The sequence below is a fragment of the Aotus nancymaae genome, unplaced genomic scaffold (assembly GCF_030222135.1).
Source record: "Aotus nancymaae isolate 86718 unplaced genomic scaffold, 86718_ANA_hifiasm-v0.15.2.pri h1tg000103l, whole genome shotgun sequence".
NCBI lineage: Eukaryota > Metazoa > Chordata > Mammalia > Primates > Aotidae > Aotus > Aotus nancymaae.
This window is the reverse complement of record NW_026988518.1, coordinates 269,943-289,202: the sequence shown is the minus strand read 5'-3', so window position 1 is coordinate 289,202 and position 19,260 is coordinate 269,943. Positions and strand designations below refer to the sequence as shown.

At 38.5% G+C, this 19,260-nt stretch overlaps 1 protein-coding gene across 3 annotated transcripts in view; it reads left to right on the top strand.

Moving 5' to 3' along the window:
- Positions 1-19,260, top strand: part of MFSD14A (major facilitator superfamily domain containing 14A) — a 70,442-nt gene that overhangs the window by 9,640 nt on the left and 41,542 nt on the right. The window contains exon 2 of one of the 3 annotated variants that reach the window (XM_012458452.3): positions 8,926-9,074. In XM_012458452.3, the coding sequence (XP_012313875.1) occupies positions 8,940-9,074 (135 nt within the window). In that variant the 5' untranslated portion in view covers positions 8,926-8,939. Of the gene's footprint in view, positions 1-8,925; positions 9,075-9,323; positions 9,546-19,260 lie in introns of those variants that run through there. The other 2 variants (XM_012458453.3, XM_064370230.1) reach the window with 2 other exon arrangements.

Below are 19,260 nucleotides of genomic sequence, written 5' to 3'. Positions count from 1 at the left end.
TCAAAAATGAACTGCTGATTTTTTTTCTCTAGCTCTGTAGTACCTCTATCACTATCATATGTGATCTTTCCTCCTTTTCTCTAGCCTATACTCTAGCATGAAAGACTGGGTTGGCCAGGTCCAGTGGCTCATTCCTGTAATCCCAACACTTTGGGAAGCCAAGGCAGAAGAATTGTTTGAGCCCATGAGTTTGAGGTCGGCCTGGGCAACATATGGAGACCTTGTTTCTACAAAAATTAGCTGGGTGTATTGGCATGCACCTGTGGGCCTAGCTACTCAGGAGGCTGAGGCAGGAGGATTGCTTGAGCCCAGCAAGTTGAGGCTGCAGTAAACCATGATGATACTACTGCACTCCAGCTTAAGTGACAGTAAGACTGTGTCTTAAAAAACAGACAAAACAAAAACCCAAACAACCAAAAAAGAAAGACCAGGTTTATTTAAACTAGTTAGAATTTATCTTTCTATATGTTAGTAACAGCCTAACAGGTTTTTTGTTTTAAATATCTTTAGACTAGCCTCAAGGTTAAGTAATTATTCTTTATAATTTGAATGTAATTGCTTCAGTTGTGACCGTCAATTGAATGCATGGTGATCAATCGTGATAATATACAGGATTTTAGTCCTGTATTTACTACTGAAGTAACCTTACACAAAATACTTTGTAAAAAAAAAATCACTAAAATGCCAGCCTTTCAAAAATGTATATTTTTCTTTGGTGACCTCTCATGAAAAGCACTAACCTAAAATATTTAATTATCTTTTTTTATATTATAATACTTCTTTTGTTGGAAATATATCACAATCCTCAAGTCCCAGTGCTATGCAAAAGTATCTTATAATCTGAATCTTATAGATAATACTGCCTTTTTTTTTTTTTTTGAGATGGAGTCTCACTGTCTCCCAGGTGCAATCTCAGCTCACTACAACCTCTGCCCCATGGGTTCAAGCAGTTCTCCTGACTCATCCTCCCTAGTAGCTGGGATTACAGGCAGTGCCACCATGCTTGGCTAATTTTTGTATTTTTAATAGAGATGGGGTTTCACCATGTTGGCCAGGATGGTCTCGAACTCCTGATCTCAGGTGATCTGCCCACCTCAGCCTCCCAAAGTGCTAGGATTACAGGGGTGAGCCACCCCGCCCAGCCAATATGCCTTTCAAAAGAGACTGATAGTGACTAGCATTAGTAATCATACTGGTCGGGGGTTTTTTTGTTTTGTTTTGTTTTGTTTTGTTTTTTTGAGACAAGGTCTTACTCCCGTTGCCTAGGCTGGAGTGCAGTGTCACAATCTTGGCTTATTGCAGCTTTGACAGCGTGAATGCGAGTGATCCTCCCAGGAGCCGCAGTCCCCCAAGTAGCTGGGACTACAGGTGCATGCCACCACAAGCAGCTAATTTTTGTATTTTTTTTGTAGAGATGGGGTTTCACCATGTTGCCCGGGTTGGTCTCAACCTCCCGAGCTCAAGTGATCCACCTGCTTCGGCCTCCCAAAGTGTTGGGATTGCAGGTGTGAGCCACCACACCCAGCCCATACTGGTCTGTTTTTTAAAAGAGAATTCCTTTAAGGCAGGACTGATTACATATACACTCCAGAAAACAAAATAGCAAGGAAGAAATAAATTACCTTCATTTGCCAAAGATTTGAGCTTCTACTATGGTTGAGAGTGTTTTGGTCATTGCAAATTCAGGGGTTTCCCAAGTTCACCCTTAGTTTTGGCTAGAAATATAAAACTTACTGAAAGCTATTATACAGAGAAAGGAAATACAAATTAAAACCAGCTAAAGGAAGTGACACATAAAGCAGAGTCTAGGAGTGGTCCAAACTTGAGGCTTTTCAGTGTCCTTTTCTTGTAGAGTCATGGAAGGTATTATCCACTCCTGACCACAGTGTTCAACAGCACACACATAGTGTTGCCATTCAGGGAAGCTCACCTAGCTTCGGTGTCCAGATTTTATTGAGGCTCTATTAGTTGGCATGATTAATTGATTTTTTGCCCATGTAGTTGTCCTCATTTTCCAACATCTGCCCCTCCCTGGAGATCTGGCTGATATCAAGGCTTCAGGGCCTCACTATAGATTGTCTTCTTAGCATAAACTGTCAGGTGTTGTCTGAGGAACCTACCAAGAATAATAAAGATATTCCTATCACCGGGACCTCCCAAAGACTTAGACCAGAACTTTGTTTGGATGGGCCAAATTTCTTACTATGCAATGATCATTCATCCCTATATACATCCTCCTGAATTGATGAGGGTGATACAAACAATAGCAATTATTTTCAGAGACTTTTTTTTTTTGACGGAGTCTCACTCTGTTAACCAGGCTGGAATTCAGTGGCACGATCACGAACAGTACAACCTTCGCCTCCCAGGTTCAAGCAATTCTGCCTCAGCCTCCCAAGTAGCTGGGCTTACCAACACCCACCACCATGCCTGGCTAATTTTTGTATTTTTAGTAGAAACAGGGTTTCACCATGTTGGCCAGGCTGGTCTTGAACTCCTGACCTCAGGTGATCTGCCTGCCTCAACCTCCCAAAATGCTGGGATTACAGGAGTGACCACTGCACCTGGCCCAGAGACTTTTAATTTATACATTGTCATTTTTAATTTTAGAATTTCTGTCAAATGACCCTGAACATAACATGAATCTAGTGTGGAAAAATGTTTATAATCAGATACTGTATTAACACATATAGATACATAGAGAGAGCATAGTATTGTCATTTAATTTTCAGTTCTGATGTTTAATGACAACTATAAATGCTGGACTATTTTAAGGACAAATTTAAAACATGGTTTATAAACCTTTTATCTGTATTGTATATTAATATACAATTTTGAACTAATTTTAAATTAGCCATTACCTATCACCATTATAAGGAAGAGCTAAAACCTGATAACCAGTTGTTACTTTTGCTCCCAGTAGGGCTTCACTAGTGTTAGGATCACATTTTCCTCCATTTGACCTGAGAATCAGGTGTTTTCATTTGTGCATTCATTTTCATTCATTCATTTAGGATTTCTAAAATGTTAGAGGTAATTTCTTTAAAACAAGTAACATAGTGTTCTTTTGGAAATATACAGTTTGTCTTAGATATACACTTGCTTCTTTTTAAAGGTAGAACTCACTGAAGATTTAAAAGAATAATGGATGTGTTACAGTGTTTTGTGACAATCATCTGAAAATTCATTTGTTAAAATATACTTTAGCTTGTCGAATGCTCAGCCTATAGGCTGCATGCAGCCCAGGATGGCTTTGAATGTGGCCCAACACAAATTTGTAAACTTTCTTAAAAGGTTATGAGATTTTTTTCTGGAATTCTTTTTAAAGCTCATCAGCTATCATTAGTGTTACTGCATTTTATTTGTGGCCCAAGACAATTCTTCTTTCAGGGTGGCCCAGGGAAGCCAAAAGATTGGACACCCCAGCTTTAAATGTAGAGTATTTAAGAGGTTTGTTTAGTACTAAATCAGACTTGTGTGTTTTAAACAAAATCTGTGTGTGTGTGTTTGCTCTTTTAAAAGATACTGCATGTACAAACATGATTTCTAATAAGGTTTATTAAGTTTTTCCTTTTGGGCTAAAGTTTTATTTTATTTTATTTTTATTTTATTCTGCTTGGATAGTAAATACAGCATTGATGATGCTAAGTGCTTTTTTAATATATACATGCTGCTTCAGTAGGTCTTTTTAATATAGCCAAGGCAGGGTAATATTTCCTGAGTGATGATAGAAGTATAGAAAATCATGACAGATGTGTGCCCATGTTTCATTTTATATCTGTTCCAGTCATATTGCTATGAATTCTAGAATTTTAAAACTTCCCACTTATTTTGTATGTTATATATACATAATGCCTCAAATTTCCATTATTTCCCTCTTGTGCCAATTTCATTTTGTTTTCAATATATTGTTTTTATAATATTGCCATGTTAATGGCTTCAATCATACTATGACAAATTGTGCCAATTTAGGTTTAAAAAACTCATGGTTACCTCCATGAACCCACACATGTGGCATTATATTATTAAGTAACTTTTTTTTAAATTAAATTTTCTCCAGCTTTTCATTTTGCAGCATACAAAAAATTTGAAAGACTGGTCTACCACCTAAATCCAACCATTATTAACATTTTGCCACACTAGCTTTATCTCTGTTGGGACATTTTACCCCTAATATACTCCAGCATGCGTGACCTAAAGATGCAGACATTTTCTTAATTAACCTCAGTGCCATATTATCGCACCTAATAAAATTTAAATTAATTCAGGTCGCTTCATCTAAGTTCAAATTCAAATACAGTTGCCCCTTTGTAAATGTGAGGGATTGGTTTCAGAACCCCCACCTTGTGTATACCAAGATCTGGGCACACTCAAGTTCTTAAGGGGAAACCTGGAATAGGAAAAGTCAGCCCGCCCGCTGGGTGGGCTTCACATCGTGCAAATACTGTGTTTTCCATTTGCATTTGGCTGAAAAAAATCTGCATGTAAGTGGACCTACACAATTCAAATCTGTTGTTCAAGAGTCAACTGTATTCCCAATTGTCTCAAAAATGATTTTTTATAGCTTTTTTATTTTGGAACCAGGGTAAAATCAAGGTTAATGTTTTGTATTTGATTGTCTCTTTTGGTCTAGAAGTCCCCTTCCTACACCACCACCCCCAATGGCTTTTTTACACCAAGAGTCTCAAAATGCTACCCCTAAAGACTTCTCTCCATGATAGTACTTTTTGAAGGACCAGAGTTACTTTGCTCCTATTCTGGATCTATGTGGTTTGATTCATTCCCTTTATTCCTTTCATGCCCATTGAACTGGAAGTCAAGTCTTTAGGTTTGATTACTTTCAGGTTAAATGTATTGGGTAAAAATATTTCACAGATTTTATATTGTATTACATTAAAAGGCACAGATTATCTCATTATTAATGTTGGTAATGGATTCTTTGGTTAAGATGATGACTACCCCATTGTAAAGTTTATTGTAAAGTTCTCCCCATTGTAAAGGTCATTTTTTCGCACTTAGTAATCTATGGAGTAATGTTTTGGCACCATGGTATTCAGCTTAGCATCAGCTGATGATTCTTGACTGAATCATTCATTACACTGGGGTGCAAAATGGTGATTCATTTTTTTTTTAGTGCTCTAAATTTCGTCTACATTTATTCGTTTATATTTTTTTAATAAAAAAACATATTTCCTTCCTGTTTTTCCAATGCCCCTCTTTAAAAAAATGACTATGTCTTCATGAATTTTTAAAAAATTATTTAATATATTATAGCCAATTGGTCACAGTTCTTTTTGATGCTTATATATATATTGTGAGCCTCTAGCTCGTGGAAGTCACAGCAAGCTAGCTCTTATGTTTTTTAAATATGACCACATTAGTCTTCTAGTCCTTTTTTGCTTCAGGCACAAGAAATCTGAGGCTTACCTTGTACTTGTCTTGTTCCAAACCTGGATTATCAGCTAATTCTCCAAGGAGCCCTATTCCTTTTAAGTGGAGTGGGATTTATTTTTTTCTTTGGATTTCTAGCCAGTGAATGGAATTTATTATAGAATCCATTGTAACTGATATGTCATTGTTTCTAGGCCATTTTAGTGGACAGAGCTAGGAAATACAATTCTAAAAGATCATGTATTTTAATTAATATTTACAATTAAAATTTAGCAACATGGCCAGGTGCAGTGGCTTACGCCTGTAATCCCAGCACTTTGGGAGTCTGAGGTGGGAGTATCACTTAAGATCAGGAGTTCAAGACCAGCCTGGGCAACAGAGTGAGATCCTGTCTCTGCAAACGATAACAAATAAATTAAAAAAGAGAAAAAGAAAAGTTTTATATGAAAAGTATACTCTGAGAAGTCTGGCTCTCATACCTAGCCCTTCATTTTTAATCATCTGCTATAGGTATTTATTAGTTTTCTGATTTATTTTTCATGTGTTTCTTTCTAAAAGGCAAACAAATATGCATATTGCTATACTTACTGTGCCTCTTTCACAACATGGGGTCTTTGTAAAATTTCTTTGGATGTTTAGAAAGATTTGTATGTTAGTTACAATTTATCCTGATAACATTTTATGTAATGCATTCAGAGTCCCCAGTTTACTTGTCTAGTCCTTTACTATTTAATTTGACAGCTTTAAATGATACTAATTATCTATGTGACAGTCGGTGAACATATTATCTCTTCATATATATATATATATATATATATATATATTTTTTTTTTGAGACGGAGTGTCACTTTGTTGCCCATACTGGAGTACAATGGAGTGATCTTGGCTCCCAGTTTCAAGTGATTCTCCTGCCTCAGCCTCCCAAGTAGCTGGAATTACAGGCATGTGTCACCACACCCAGGTAATTTTGTATTTTTAGTAGAGATGGGGTTTCTCCATGTTGGTCAGGCTGGTCTCAAACTCCCGACCTCAGGTGATCCACCTGCCTCGGTCTCCCAAAGTGCTGGGCTTAACAGGCGTGAGCCGCCACACTCAGCCATCTCCATATTTTTTGTAGTTGTCTTATTTCTATTTGATTAGAGCATATAATATTTACACACTGTTTTCCCATCCTAATCCCCGCCTTTGTTATAAAATTAATTAAAATTTTAAAAATATATTTAACACCCTACTGATACTTACCTGAAGTCTCTCCAGTTAACCCTTGGCTGGATGAAGCTCTTCTGTAGAGTATTCAAGGAGGGCTTGTAAGTACTGTGCAATAATCTCTGAGTTGTGGCATGTTTAAAATTTCTTCTGGAGCCTAGATACTTAAAGTACAGCTTGGCCACATAGAAAATCCTTGGCAAACATTTTCTTGAGTTTGTCTGAATTTGTGCTTCAGTGTTATATTGCTTGGTGTTATTATCAAGAAGTGTGGCACCACTTGATTTTTTTCCCTTTTGGAAATGACATTTTGTTTGTTGTTGATTTTTACCTAGAGGCCCAGATAACTTTTTCTGTATTATTTTTATCTCTGATCGTTTTTATGTCATTTTTGTTCTCATAGCTTTTTTATTCTTCTTCTCTGTATTTCTTACTTTACTTTTATTTGTATCTCTCAGGTACCCTGTAGTTTTCACTTTTAGACTATTTTATCTTTTTAGTACATTGCCTGTTTGATCAGCTCTCATTTTATATCTTACTACTGAGTTTTAAAATTTTTATTTGCTGTGTTCTTTTATATCTGCAATTACTTATTAAATGATACTCATGTTGGAATAGTATATAATTTTCCTCTGCTTCATATTTTCTGGACGTTAGTATTTTCTATTGATTGAAAAGTTTTCATTTTCTGTTTTTTTCTAATAGTCTTGTATTTTTGGTGGCTTTTCTATTCATGATTAAATGTGTAGGATTTTCTTGAATCCGCAATAACAGGTGGTTCTATAGAAGGCAGGGTAGAAGGGATGTGGGTGACTTATTCAGTTTTTAGTTAAAGAGGACCCGCTTCTTTTAGCATGGTGAAGTGCAGTTTCTTTAGTAAATTGTTCACAGTGGGGTTGGGATTTGGGTTCTGTGATACAATCTTGTTTCTTTAGGAATCTTTTACTTTTGGCCACTTGCCATTCTTTCCAAGGAATCCCACTCCCTTTTAAGGTGCCTCATGAACTGTTCTCATGAACTTTCCAAACATTGGTTTCTGCTTATTTCCAAGCCTGATTCTTGGCCTTCCCATTAATTTTCAAAACTCCCAGTTTTCTTCCAAATAATTCCCTTTTGCTTATGTTAGCGAGTGCTAGTTTGTTAGCCAGTGGTGGTAGTTTCTGTGGATCTTAACCAAAGAACCCTGACATATCAATCTCTTAGTGTGAAGTTTGTGAATACAGTCATCCCTCCATATGCGGGAGGGGAGTGGGACTTGGTTGTGGGATTCCCGTGGCTATCAAAATCAGTGGATGCTCAAGTCCCCTTACATAAAATGGCATACTTATTTGCTTATCATCCTCCCACATACATCATCTCTAGATTATTTATAGTACTTAATACAATGTAATGCTGTATAGTCATACTGTATTTTTTCACTTTTTTTTTTTTATTGTTTTGTGGGGTTTTAAAAAATATTTTTATTCTAAGGATGGTTGAATCCACAGAAGGATACTGAGGGCCAGCTGTATTCACAACCCAAATCACATACAAAGCCACAAGTTCATACACAAATAGGCCTGTTAGAATAGGACTGATCTCTCTTGTTTATTATTGCAGCCCTTCTAGCACAAAGCCTGGGACATTCTGGACATTTAGTATGTGTTAAATTTCTCTTACTACATTATTTCCAACAGCATTTACTGCAATCTGCAATTACTTTTCTTCTGTTTTGTAACTGTGTCTCCCACTAGAAAGTAAGCTCTATGCAGATAAATATTCTCTCATTTATTGATGTATCCCTGGCATCTAATAAAATACTGAAAAACACATAGAGGCACCCAGTAAATGTTTTTTGAATGACTGAACAATAACCAGTTCATAAGGCTGATAAAATTGGTATAGTTGGATAACTATGACTTTCAGGGGCTATGAAAATAGTAACCACACAACAAATTATCAGCCTTCTACTTCCTTAACAAGCCCCTGGGAATTGAGTTATAAAATCTGTCATATTACTTTCTCTAAAGAGCTTCAAGTTGGATGTCAACTAAAAAGTTGCAGGTGAGGCTCGACGGGGGTTCACACCTGTAATCCCAGCATTTTGAGAGAAGCGAGTATCTCTTGAGGCCAGGTTTGAAACCAGCCTGGTCAACATAGACAGACTCTGTCCTTACAAAAGAAAAATTAAAATTAGCCAGGCGTGGTGGTGTGCATTTGTAGTTCCAGATGCTTGGGAGGCTGAGGCATAAGGATTTTTAGCCCAGGCATTGGAGGCTGGAGGGAGCCATGATGGCACCACTGCCTTCCAGCCTGTGACTGTTTCTGAAACATCACCTTATCTCTTAGGTTACCCACTACTTATGGAAAATGGTTTCTTCTTTACGGTTCCCTTCGGTTCCTGTCTTGATTATAACACAGCTGGAGATTATGCTAATAACTTAGGACTTCTGATTAGAATTCTGGTGCCACCATTTATCAGCCGTTTCCGTGAGCAGGTAACAACTTTTTGAAACAAATTCCCCCATCTGTGAAGAGGGGGGACAATAACGACCCCCTACGGTCCAGAACCGTTGTGAGGATTCAGGGAGCTGGTGAAGGCGGAGCACGGAGCTGTACAGGTAGCCAGCAGCCCGCGCGACGAATGAGGAGCCGGCCGGCGGACGAGAGGGCGGGACGGCATCACGTGGGCGGGGCGGGGCGGGGCGCGCTCGTCGGCTGATCGCACGATTGTGACGCGCGCCGCCGGAGGCTGGCCGGGCCCTCAAGATGGCGGCGGGCGCCCGGAGCGGCTCGGCCCGGTAGTAGTGGCGGGACGGCACTCGCCGCTGGAGCCGGCCGCCCCGGGAGTGGCTGCAGCAGCGCCAGGAATCGAGGATGGTAAAATGACCCAGGGGAAGAAGAAGAAACGGGCCGCGAACCGCAGTATCATGCTGGCCAAGAAGATCATCATTAAGGACGGAGGCACGGTGAGCTGAGTTCCGCGCCGGCGAGCGTCCCTCGGGGCCCCCATCCGGTCTCTCCTTCAGACCCTAACACTGCCGTCTCTAGGCGCCTCCGACTTCCCCGCTCCGTCCGCGGTGCAGGTGTCTTGGGCTCGCGGACCCGCATGCCTTCGCTCCGGGAATCATCCTCCCCTGCTCGGGCCTGCGGCCTCCGGGGCCCGTTCTCTTTTTCTCCCGCACCTGCCGCCCTCTGCTCCGTCCGCGTCTGCAGGCCCTGCGGCCTCGAGCCCCACGTGCGCCTCCGCCGCGGGGAGGAATGTGCCGGGCTCCCCCAGCGGACCTCCGGTCCGCCGCGCCCCTCGCCGCCGCAACCTCGCCTCGCCTCCGCCGCCAGGCCCCGCGGAGCCGTCACCGCGCTTGTCAAGGGTCTGGGAAACATCCCTGCTCTCCCATATGTTGCTAACGGGGTTGCGTCTGGCGCGGCGATCCGCTGCGGCCCCGTAGTAACGTTCACTTTCTGTTTCCACGTCCCTCTGAGTCCCTGCTCCGGCTCTGGGCTGCTTACTGTGGGTAAACCCTGTCGCGAGGTGGGCTTCCCTCACTTCCCGTAGTTGGAAGCATAACGGCAGACACTAGGGCACTGGGGCCTAGATTCGAACCCGCTAGTTTTCAAAGAAAAGTCATCACCGTGTGCCTTAACATCAGAAGTACTGGAATCAATCATGACCTAAGGATCTGAGGAAGACAGTTTGAAAGGAAGAAAGGTTTGCTTTTTAGAAACAGTTGTCTGTGATCACAGTAAACTTTATGCGCTGTAGTTAACCAGCAGGGGACGTAGGATTTTTAATTGGAAAAAAAAAAAAGAACCTGTACTTTTTTATGCTTACATTTCTTTGTTGCTACACTCTGTGGTCATTGTTGCATCCGCTGATACCACATTCTGAAATAGAATGGAAAGGTGATAATATATGTTTCACTTACCTGAAAAGTGTGCAGAAATGATTCTGTTACTTCCATTTCTGTTTATATTTTATTGGAGCCCTGATCAACTGCTAGCACTAAATGTGTAAGTAGGCCACCACTGAGGATTTGCTGAATTCACTTGAAAACCGTGACATTTAATGACATTTCAGAACACGGCCCAGTCAATATGCCAAAATTTAGAAAACTTGGGACATATGTAATGACTGCAGAATATATTTTTAGTTTAACTGTCAAATTTATTACATGTCATAGCTTTGACATTTATTGAAAAAAGAAACTTGGCAATTCCTCAAGTTCTTTTCATTGAACTTGATTAATTAAAACATTACTTTGATTAGATGGGTTATGAAGAGTCATAGCTCTTTTGACCAAGTAGGTAAGAACTACGTGGGGAGAAAAATATTGTGGCCTTTGTCAACCTTTAGAAAAAGACAATATTTTACATTCTTTATAAAATCTACAAAATAGTAGCAATGAAGGATTGTATTTTGTAAGACCAAGTGATGTTTAAGATGAGTAGTTTTTGCAAAATGTAAGAATGAACCGTGATTAAGAAACACAGCTTCCTTTTCCTTGGAAAGTTCAATTTTATTACCTCTCTTTCGGGTTTTGTTTGATTTGCTTTACAGCAGATGCTTTCTTTCCAAATCCTGTGAATTTTGGAAAAGATTGTTTTTAAACTTTCTTGTCCTGTTCTTGATTAAGGTTGTAGTTAATTCTTAGCCTGCTTTAGGATACAAAATAAAATGTTTGCAACAACAATAGGTTTCACATAGAACAAATAATAAAGACTTTTCTCGAGGGCTATGAACATGGGGGCTATTATCATTTCTCATCTTTATACACTTAATATTTCTCTATTCTAGGAGCATTGGGCACTCCTTTAGAATAGGAGCTTTGTTTTGTATGTTTGAATCACACAGGGCCTAGTATGTGAATTTTAAACTGATAACACTTTTATTTTGTACTAGTACATTCCTAGATGAATTTTTATTGTAATTTTGTTTATTTTTATTTTTTTTTTGAGATAGAGTTTCACTCTTGTCCCCCAAACTGGAGTGCAGTGGCGTGTTCTCAGCTCACTGCAACCTCCGCCTCTCGGGTTCAAGAGATTTCGCCTGCTTCAGCCTCCCGAGCAGCTGGGATTACGGGCGCCCGCCACCACACCCGGCTAATTTTTTTGGTATTTTTAGTAGAGACAGGGTTTCACTGTGTTAGCCAGGCTGGTCTCGAACTCCTGACCTTAGGTGATCCTCCCGCCTCAGCCTCTCAAAGTGCTGGGATTACAGGTGTGAGCCACCTTGTCCAGCCAGTTTTGTTTATTCTTATACATAATCAGAGGATATATTTCAATAAATGCCAGGGGAATATTTTCCATTATTTGTATTTTAATCCATCCCAGCTTTAAATTTAAAAAGTTTAACTATTAGAGTCATAGAAATGATTGTAAAATAATATTTGCTTGTCTACCTTTCTACTTAAAATAGGTCAGACTACTATTATGAACATTTTTAAAGAAAGGGAAAAAATTGCCATTTGATATTCTGTTCTTGTGTGTTTTTTAATTCATCATATCATAGAATGTTTTACTGCTATTGCTATTGACCTAGAGTTTTAGAGTTTTTGAGTTTTTAGAAAGTTCCACCAGTGGGTAGATTGACTTTGATTCAGAGTCAGGTGTCAGAGGCTCTGTGGCCTGTACATGACAGGTTGTGAACAGTATGTCACATACCTGGTCAGTGGTACTGATTTGATCCCCTTCTGATTTCTTTCTAGTTTTCAACAATGTTAATAAAATTTTTTCTCTTGATCCTTCTGCTAATGACATAAATGTAAGCCTATTTGGCCAGTTTAAATATTTATAAACAAAACTAGTAAGAGTTGTTAATGATTTATCCAAAAAATAGAGCAGATTTGTAGTTTTTAATGATTGAGGAAATCCTTCTAAATGGACCAGATTAATCATAAGTTACGATTTTTTTTTTTTTTTGAAATTGTATTTCATTGTATTTCATTCAGCTGAATGGAAAGCCAGGCCAGGATAAAGCTAACAAGTAGGCTGCCTATTTGAGTAGACACAATTAAAATAAATTACATGAAGGTGTGTGATTCTAGATTGAGAGTTTTTTTAAATAAAAATATGATTGGTTTTATTGATTATATACAATTTTAGCTACATTAATATATATTATAAACTTTAAGAATTAGAAATAAGTGACTTTCATTTTTTAACCAAGAATAATCTAAGTTATGACAGCATGTTCAATGAAAATTATTTAAGTCCTATAGTTTTTCTCTGTTTCTCAGATAATCGGGAACATCATCCAAGCTTTACATTACAACACCATAATGACCCTCATAACACAAGTTCCATTAAGTAGAGATGAAGCATCATATGTTTTCTTTTTTAGCAAATACTCCCCCTTTTGTTGTATAGAGATACCCCTCAAATAATCTTACTTTAATGTCCAAATAACTTTTTACCCACAAGAGTATATTGGGAGTTTTTAACCTGAGTCTTTTCGCCCTGGAGTTGTTTGCAAACTTTTCTTTTGGCTGTGCATGTTTCTTGGAAGAGTCCCAAAATGTCCATACTTTGAAAAAGGTTGAGAGCACCACCACACCCAGCTAATTTTTGTATTATTGGTAAAGACGAGGTTTCACCATGTTGGCCAGGCTGATCTTGGACTCCTGGCCTCAAGTGATCCACCTACATTGGCTGGACACGGTGGCTCATGCCTGTAATCCCAGCACTTTGGGAGGCCAGGGTGGGAGGATCACCTAAGGTCAGGAGTTCTACACCAGCCTGGCCAATGTAGGAGGATCACTTGAGGCCAGGAGTGAAGCAGTATATAGTACTCCTGGTTCCAAAGATTACATTCAGTATTTAATCATATACTGTATACTACTTCACTGATGAAAGTGATCATATTAGTTAATTTGTTTTTAAAGCATCCATATATAGAAATAGTTTTTAAGGCAGGAGCAGTGGCTCCTGCCTTAAATCCCAACACTTTGGGAGGCCAATGTGGGCGATTCACTTGAGGCCAGGAGTCCCAGACCAGCCTGGCCAACATGGTGAAATCCCATCTTTACGAAAAATACAAAAATTAGCTGAGTGTGGTGGTGCACACCTGTAATCCCAGCTACTCAGGAGGCCGAGGCACTAGAATCACTTGAACCTGGGAGGCCGAGATTGCAGTGAGCCAAGATCCCATCACTGCATTCCAGCCTGGCTGATGGAGTGAAACTCTTGTCTTAAAAAAAAAGAAAAAAAGTTTTTAGTTACAAGTTTTAATGTATGTAACATTTTGGTATGTATGTAATATTTCAGTGTAGGCATTTAAGACAGCTGAAATAAAAAATACATTCTGACATTTTTGAATACTAGAATTCTGTTTTGTTTTATTAAAGCATTACCACTTGTTTTTAAGCATTCCTGTTAGAGGCTAAGAGCTAAGGAGTTATTTACATTATTCAAATTGGAATTTTCCTTATTCTTTTAAAATGTGCTCATTAAAAAATATCTTTATTTTGGCAATACAATTGTGGGATTACATCTCTGGCAAAGTGGAAAATGTATAGTTCTTTCAGAAGTGAATTGGTACAATGACTTTAAAGATTTGATAGAAAGCAAGGCATATGTGAATTGCATGGTTGGAAATACCTGAAAAAAGTAAAATTGGTATATCATTTGAAAATGAAGTGCATATCCCTGGATAAGCAGAGCACCAGATTTTTAAATTTTATTTATTTATTTATTTTTATTTTTTATTTGTTTTATTTTTTTATAAGACTAGTCAAGTGCAGTAGTGAGAAAGGGGAAAAGAGTAGAACAAGGAGTTCAATCTGTAAATGACTGTGAACAATCAATTGAGATAACTCATTACCTTTTGACCAGCCACCAGATTTTTGTTCTTGGCATCTCTGATTTTAATTAAATAGGAGTCAGCAGGCATTTCAAAAGCAGGACCGAAGCTCTGACTTTTTGGACTCTTTACCTGCAAGAATGGCTGAAGTAGTGGCAGGATAACTCTCAGGATGTAGGGCCTTTATAGACCCAGAGAGTTGTTAAATAGCCTTTGGTTGCTAGCATGCAAAATATGAGAAGGGCCCATGGTGCTTTTCTTTTTTCTTTCTTTTTCTTTCTATGGGGTTTCACTCTTGTTTCCCAGGCTGGAGTGCAATGGCCTGATCTTGGCCCACTGCAACCTCTGCCTTCCAGGTTCAAGCGATTCTCCCGTCTCAACATGCCACCATGCCTGGTTACTTTTTGTATTTTTTTTAGTAGAGATGAGGTTTTACCATGTTGACTAGACTGGTCTCGAACTCCTGACCTCAGGTGATCCACCGCCTCAGCCTCCCAAAGTGGGATTGCAAGTGTGAGCCACCGCACACGGCCCTATGCTGCTTTTCAAAAAGTCTAGAAATAGGATGTATAAATTGTCTTTGGCAGGTGTGTGGCAGGCAGCATCATAAATTACTTAACTCCTTATCTCCATGGTTCAGTGTTTCGTGTAGGTTGGTGTGTTTGGAGATAAATTAATACGCAGGTTTTTTTTTTTTTTTTCAGATTACTGTATGTATCCAGTTCATCCTCATATAGTTAGAAGATTTGCATACCAATATAATCATACCATCTGCAGAAATTCACCTACAGTTGAAATGTAACTCCTTTGCAGCTACTGAAAGTTTAAAGTTTAAGTAAAAAGTATAACTTTCTTTGGGTAACATTCTGACAAGTTTATATTATTTAAAAGTTTCAATTATAAAGAGCTCTGGTTGTCTTTCAGCATTATTTTGAATTGTAAGTGTCAGTCAAACAAAGTAACAGTTGACAGTTTCAGCCAGGGTACATCAAGAAGAGATGAATATGGATATAATATAGCTCTGAACATTTCTAGTACTTGATAACAAAGAAATATTCCTCCCACTGCCCTGCTTTTTTAAAGAATCAATAATACATTTCTTCCATCCAGTTGTGGGAAACAATAGAATGGTTCAGGAGGGACAAGTATATGCAGCATCCATGTCTTTTTCCATTCAAGCTTTACTTTATTTTTAAAATTTATGCTGGGCACGGTGGCTCACGCCTGTAATCCCAGCACTTTGGGAGGCTGAGGCGGATGGATCACCTGAGGTCGGGAGTTCGAGATCAGCCTGACCAACACGGTGAAACCCTGACTCTAAAAAAAATAAAATGAAATAAAATTTATCATTTTAAAAATATTTTAATAGTTTTGGGGTACAGGTGGGTTTTGGTTACATGAATAAGTTCTTTAGTGGTGACTTCTGAGATTTTAGTGCACCTGTCACCTGAAGAATGTATACTGTACCCAATATTTAGTCTTTTATCCCACTCAACCTTCCCCCCCATCCTCAAAGTTCGTTATATCACTCTTATGCCTTTGTGTCCTCATAGCTGAACTCTCACTTGTGAGAACATATGACATTTGGTTTTCCCTTCCTGAATTACTCACTTAGAATAATGGCCTCCAATTCCATCCAACTTTCTGCAAAAGACATTATTTCATTCCTTTTTATGGCTAAGTATTCCATGGTGTATATATAACATGTTTCCTTTATCCACTTGTTGGTCAGTGGGTACTTGGGTTGGTTCCATATCTTTGCAGTTGTGAATTGTGCTGCTATAAACATGCGTGTACATGTGTCTTTTTCATATAATGACTTATTTTATTTTGGGTGGGTACCCAGTAGTGGGATTGCTGGATCAAATTGTAGCTCTACTTTTAGTTCTCTGAGGAATTGCCATACTGTTTTCCATAGTGGTTGTACTAGTTTACATTCCCACCAGCAGTGTAAAAGTATTTACTTGTCACCACATCCACACCATCTCTTATTTTTTTATTATTTCATTATGGCCATTCTTGCAGGGGTAAGATGCATTTTACTTTTTGTTTTAATATACATTTCTCTGATAATTGGTGATACTGAACATCTTTTCATATGTTTGTTGACTGTATATTTTTTGAAAAATGCCTGTTCATGTCTTTTGCCCACTTTTGATGGGATTCTTTTTTTGTTCTTGCTGATTTGAGTTCCTTGTAGATTCCGGATACTAGTCCTTTGTCAGGTGGATAGTTTGCGAATAGTTTTTCCCTCTCTATGGGTTGTCTATTTATTCTGTTGATTATTCCTTTTTTTTTTTTTTTTTTGAGAGAGAGTTTTGCTCTTGTTCTCCAGGCTGGAGTGCAATGGCGTGATCTTAGCCCACTGTACTCTCTGCCTCCCAGGTTCAAGTGATTCTCCTGCTTCAGCCTCCTGAGTAGCTGGGATTACAGACATATGCCACCATGCCCAGCTAACTTTTTTTGTATTTTTAGTAGAGAGAAGTTTTCACCATGTTGGCCAGACTGGATTCAAACTACTGACCTCAGGCGATCCACCCGCCTTGGCCTTCCAAAGTGCTGAGATTACAGGCATGAGCCACTGTGCCTGGCCAGCTATAAGTATTTTGCTTTATTTCTGGGTTACCTGTTCTGTTCCATTGGTCTGTTTTTATACCAGTACCATGCTGTTTTGGTAACTATCAGCTTGTAGTATAATTTGAAGTCCAGTAATGTGATGCCTCCAGTTCTGTTTTTTGCTTAGTCTTACTTTGGTTATTTGGGCTCTTTTTTGGTTCCATATGAATTTTAGGATTGCTTTTTCTTGTTTTGTGACGTATGATGCTGGTATTTTGATGGGAATTGCATTCAGTCTATGGATTGTTTTGGTCAGCACAGTCATTTTCACCCTATTGATTCTTCCTATCCATGAGCATGGGGTAAGTTTCCCTTTGTGTCATCTGTGATTTCTTTTAACAGTGTCTTGTAGTTTTCCTTGTAAAGATCTTTCACTTCCTTGGCTAAGTATATTCCTAGGCATTTTATTTATTTATTTATTTATTTATTTATTTTTGCAGCTATTGTAAAAGGGATTGATTTCTCGATTCTCAGATTTGTCGTTGTTGGAATATAGCAGTGCTACTGATTGGTGTCATTGATTTTGTATCCTGAGACTTACTGAATTTGTTTATCAGATCTAGGAACTTTCCAGATGAGTCATTAGGGTTTTCTAGATATACGATCATATCATTGGCAAACAGGGACAGTTTGATTTCTTCTTTTCCAGTTTGCATGCTCCTATTCCTTTCTCTTGTCTGATTGCTCTCGCTAGGACTTAAATTTTTTTAAATTACTATGGCTACAAAGTAGATACATTCAAAGCATACATTCATATAGGTATACAATGTATATATAAAATCAGGGATACTGGGGTATCCATTACCTCAAACATTTATCATTTCTTTGTGTTAGGAACTTTCCAATTCCACTTGTAGTTATTTTAAAATATACAATAAATAATTTTTGACTATAGTCACCCTGCTGTGTTCTCAAACACCTGATCTTATTCTTTTTGTTTTTCTTTTCCTCACACTGCTTCAACAAATATTCCTTCTATCCAACTGTATTTTTCCACCCATTTTATCCCTGCCTCCTTGCTATTTTCCCAGCCTCTGGTAACCATTCTACTTTGTATCTCCATGAGATCAACTTTTTAAGTTTTAATTCCTGCATGTGAGTGAGAATATGCAAAATTTGTTTTTCTGTGCCTGACTTATTTCATTGAACATAATGTCTTTCATTTTTTTTTTTTTTTTTTTTTTTTTGAGACGTAGTTTCTCTCTTGTTACCCAGGCAGGAGTGCAATGGCGCAATCTCGGCTCACTGCAACCTCCGTCTCCTGGGTTCAAGCAATTCTCCTGCCTCAGCCTCCCAAAGTGCTGGTGTTAACAGATGGGAACTACTATGCCTGTGTCCTGTTTCTTCTTTTTTTTTTTTTTAACCTCCTTTTTCTTTTCAACACACAGACTTTTTATTAAATATGTACAACATTTTCTTTGTTCATCTATTGATGGACACTTAGGTTGATTCCTGATCTTGGCTGTTTTGAATAGTACTACAGTAAACCTGGGAGTACGGATCTCTCTTGTTTATATTGATTTCTTTTCTTTTGGATATATAACCATAAGTGGGATTGCTGGGTCATATGATAGTTCTGTAACTGCCATACTGTTCTCCATAGTGGCTGTAACTGATTTGCATTCCCACCAACAGTGTATGAGAGGTCCCCTTTCTTTACATCCTTGCCAGCATTTGTTATTGCCTGTCTTTTGGATATAAGCCATTTTAACTGGGATGAGATGATATGTTATAATTTTGATTTGCATTTCTTTGATAATCAATGATGTTTGAGCATTTTTTCATATACCTGTTGATCACTTGTATGTCAATATCTATTTAGGTCTTATAAATAGACATTGCCCCTCTAAATATAAACATATATATGTATATTTTATAGGCATTGTTTGAGCTCCTTATATATTCTGGTTATTAATCCCCTGTCACACTGATATTTTGCAAATATTTTCTCCCATTCTGTGGCTTGTCTCTTGTTTCCTTTGCTGTGCAGCTTTTTAACTTGATGTTTTAACTCTTTGTCCCTCTTTGCTTTGGTGGCCTGTGCTTTTCAGGTATTACTGAAGAAATCTAGGCTGGGCACCATGGCTCACACCTGTAATCCCAGTACTTTGGGAGGGCAAGATAAGGGGATCACCTGAGGTCAGGAGTTTGAGACCAGCCTGGCCAACATGGCGAAACCTTGTCTCTACTAAAAATACAAAAATTAGCCAGGTATGGTGGCAGGTGCCTGTTATTCCCAGCTACTCCAGAGGCTGAGGCAGGAGAATTGC